Source organism: Plectropomus leopardus, unplaced genomic scaffold, assembly GCF_008729295.1.
Source record: "Plectropomus leopardus isolate mb unplaced genomic scaffold, YSFRI_Pleo_2.0 unplaced_scaffold20825, whole genome shotgun sequence".
Taxonomy (NCBI): Eukaryota; Metazoa; Chordata; class Actinopteri; order Perciformes; family Serranidae; genus Plectropomus; species Plectropomus leopardus.
In genome coordinates, this window is record NW_024622523.1 from 1 (window position 1) to 2,989 (window position 2,989).

The following is a 2,989-nucleotide window of genomic DNA, read 5'->3' on the forward strand; positions in this document are numbered from 1 at the left end:
GTCCTCCATAACAACTTTGAACACGATGAGGGAATGCGAGCGAAATCAAAAAAAATTGTCATCTTGATCACTGATGGAGACTCCCAGGATGAGACACTTCTCCCCTCGCAGAACCTGAAGGACACAGGATTTGAGGTCTACACTATCGGTGACTGACTTTTAGTTTGAAAAACGATAACGCAGCACAGCTTTAGAAAAGTTTGTAAGCTGTGAAATGCACTGAAACTACATGGCTTTATTAAGTGAGCTTGCTCAAAATATACTACATGTGTCTTTTATACCAGTTAAAATCTTAATGTTATGAAAATTAAGTCAACATCTTATTATTATTTGGGGGTATTTGGGTCTATTTTTTTCGGCACATTGGTATAAACCTACATTTTTTTCACAGGTGTGGGTGAAGTAAACATCTTGGAGCTGAGATCCATTGCATCAGATCCCGCAGAAAGTCACATGTACTTAACTACGGAGGCTTTGCTCCTGGACGTCGTCAACGACCTCACCAGCAACATCTGTACCAGCCTTAAAAGCTTAGGTAGGCAAAGAGGCCGTCAACATTAAACAAGGACACATGTCAGCACCATGCTGATCCACTGACACCAGAGTCAAGATATCAAGCTTTTTAAAAAAAGATAAATTGCCATGCCATTACAAAAATGGCCCCAAAGCAAAGCAAGTTGAGTATCCCTGATTTAGGATTAGATAAGGTTTGCCCCAACTCTTCATGGTTGTAGATCTTGTTTTTGTTCTTCATTGCTGTCTTCCACAGTGTCATTCTTCATGCTCCTAAAAGACAGTGCCAAAATCAGAAAACTTTCAAATCCTGTAAATCCCGTAGATATGTGTTTTTAAGAATATTTTTATACATCTGAATCTGAGTGTGAATGTGCTCTCTGTCTCTCTCAGTGTCTGTCCGGCTGGTGAATGGGACGAGTCTGTGTTCAGGCAGACTGGAGGTGAAGTCGAACCAGTCTAACCAGTCAAACCAGTTGTGGTCCTCTGTGTGTGAAGCTGACTTTGACCAGCAGGATGCAGAGGTGGTTTGTCGGGAGCTCGGCTGTGGGGCTCCTGCAGTCCACCAGGAGGCGCTCTTTGAATATGTGCATGTTCAAATGTGGACCAAAGAGTTCCAGTGTTCAGGACACGAGCCTGCTCTCCGTGCCTGTACAACCTCAGACTCAGAAACATTCAGCTGCTCCCCTGGAAAAGCTGTTGGACTCACCTGTGCAGGTAGAAGAGGAGCTGCAGCTTTGATTTGGTTTAAAAACATACTTTTGTCAGTGACGCTCTTGTTTCTGTTCAGATCCTGTCAGGTTGGTGGGAGGATCCAGGCGCTGTGCAGGAACACTGGAGGTGAAACATGGAGACTACAGACCAGTGGGTGGCTCTGACTGGACTCTGACGTCAGCAGATGTGGCCTGCAGAGACTTGGACTGTGGCTCTGCTGTGTCAACAGAAATAATTAATGAGTCCTCCCACAAATCTACATGGAAGATCATTCCTGACTGTATTCAGGCCGGGTTTAATGCGAGGGAGTGTGTGAGGTCAAGTTCCTCCTCCTCTATTGTGGAGCTCACCTGCTCTGGTAAGCCTGACGGTGCCGACATCTGGGACAGTGATCATCCAAGTTTGTCCGAACAAATTTGTTATGACATGGTTTTATGAAATGCTGAGAAACAGAGGTCAGCTCAACAACATGACAGATGACACTCTTGTTTCTGTTCAGAGCCTGTCAGGTTGGTGGGAGGATCCGGTCGCTGTTCAGGAGCACTGGAGGTGAGACGAGGACACTGGAGACCAGTAGATGGCTCTGACTGGACCCTGAAGGAAGCAGCTGTCGTCTGCAGAGACTTGGACTGTGGCTCTGCTGTTTCAACTGCAGTAAGAAATGAGTCCGTCTGCAAATCTGCATGGAAGATCAGACCTGACTGTATTCAAGCTGGATATACCCCGAGGAAGTGTGCAACATCCGGATCTTCTTCTTCCATCCTGGAGATCACCTGCTCAGGTGAGCCTGTCAGTGACATTATCTCTGGCAGTCATTTCAATATAAAGTTCTTACAGACTGGACTAAACGAATCTGCTCATGTATCCGACTTCCTCAATATAGTGTTCTGCCTCCTGTGGTGGATGAAGTATTCAGCTCCTTTACTTTTAAGTAAAAGTACAAATACTACCCTGTGAAAATACTGTGATACAAATGAAAGCTCTGGATTTCACGTTTTTAAGAAAAAAGTAAGTTAGTAGAATCAGGAAAATGCATTAAAAGTATCAAATGTGAAAGTACCCAATGCAAAAAAAAAAATCTTTAAAAAGGAAGAAAGGAAGAAAAAAATCCCCCCAAAAATTATTATTAATACACCTAGAACTTCAAAATTAAAAAAAAAAAGAAGAAAACATCCCAAAATCTTAGAACTATTAAAAAATAAACAAATACAAAAACTCAACTCAACTCAAAATTATTATTAATATTTTAAAAAGAAGAAAAAAAAGAAATTTTGAAAGACTCAAATGTTTACCAAAACAGCTGGCAACAAACTTTTTCTGTGAATCATCTTAATGAAATAATAATAAAAACAAATGTTGCAGTTGTGCTTGTATAAAGTCATAGGTAATTTAATTTATAAGAAAACACTGTACATTTTTATAATCTTATGTTTCTAATACGAACAGTCTTATTTTGTAAAGTAACTGAAGCTCTCTGATGAATGTCGTAAAGTAAAAAGTCTTATATTTCCCTCTAAAATGCAGAGAAGTAAAAGTATAAAGTGCATTAAAGTCTTTCATATTTCATGGGTATCATGTCTTTGATATCGACACAAATAAAGACCAGTTTTAAGATTTAAATTCTCTCCGTCTCTCCAGAGTCTGTCCGGCTGGTGAACGGGACGAGTCTGTGTTCAGGCAGACTGGAGGTGAAGTCTAACCAGTCTGACCAGTCAAACCAGTTGTGGTCCTCTGTGTGTGAAGCTGACTTTGACCAGCAGGA

The 2,989-nt window shown here is 41.4% G+C and overlaps 1 protein-coding gene across 1 annotated transcript; it reads left to right on the top strand.

Moving 5' to 3' along the window:
- Positions 1-29: 29 nt before the first annotated feature.
- LOC121965602 (scavenger receptor cysteine-rich type 1 protein M130-like) lies at positions 30-2,983 on the top strand (the record flags this gene model as incomplete). Its single annotated transcript, XM_042515736.1, has 6 exons — positions 30-148; positions 392-535; positions 907-1,230; positions 1,304-1,585; positions 1,727-2,008; positions 2,866-2,983. Coding segments are annotated over exons 1-6 (1,265 nt in total), but the record flags the coding sequence as incomplete, so codon positions are not given.
- Positions 2,984-2,989: the final 6 nt, after the last annotated feature.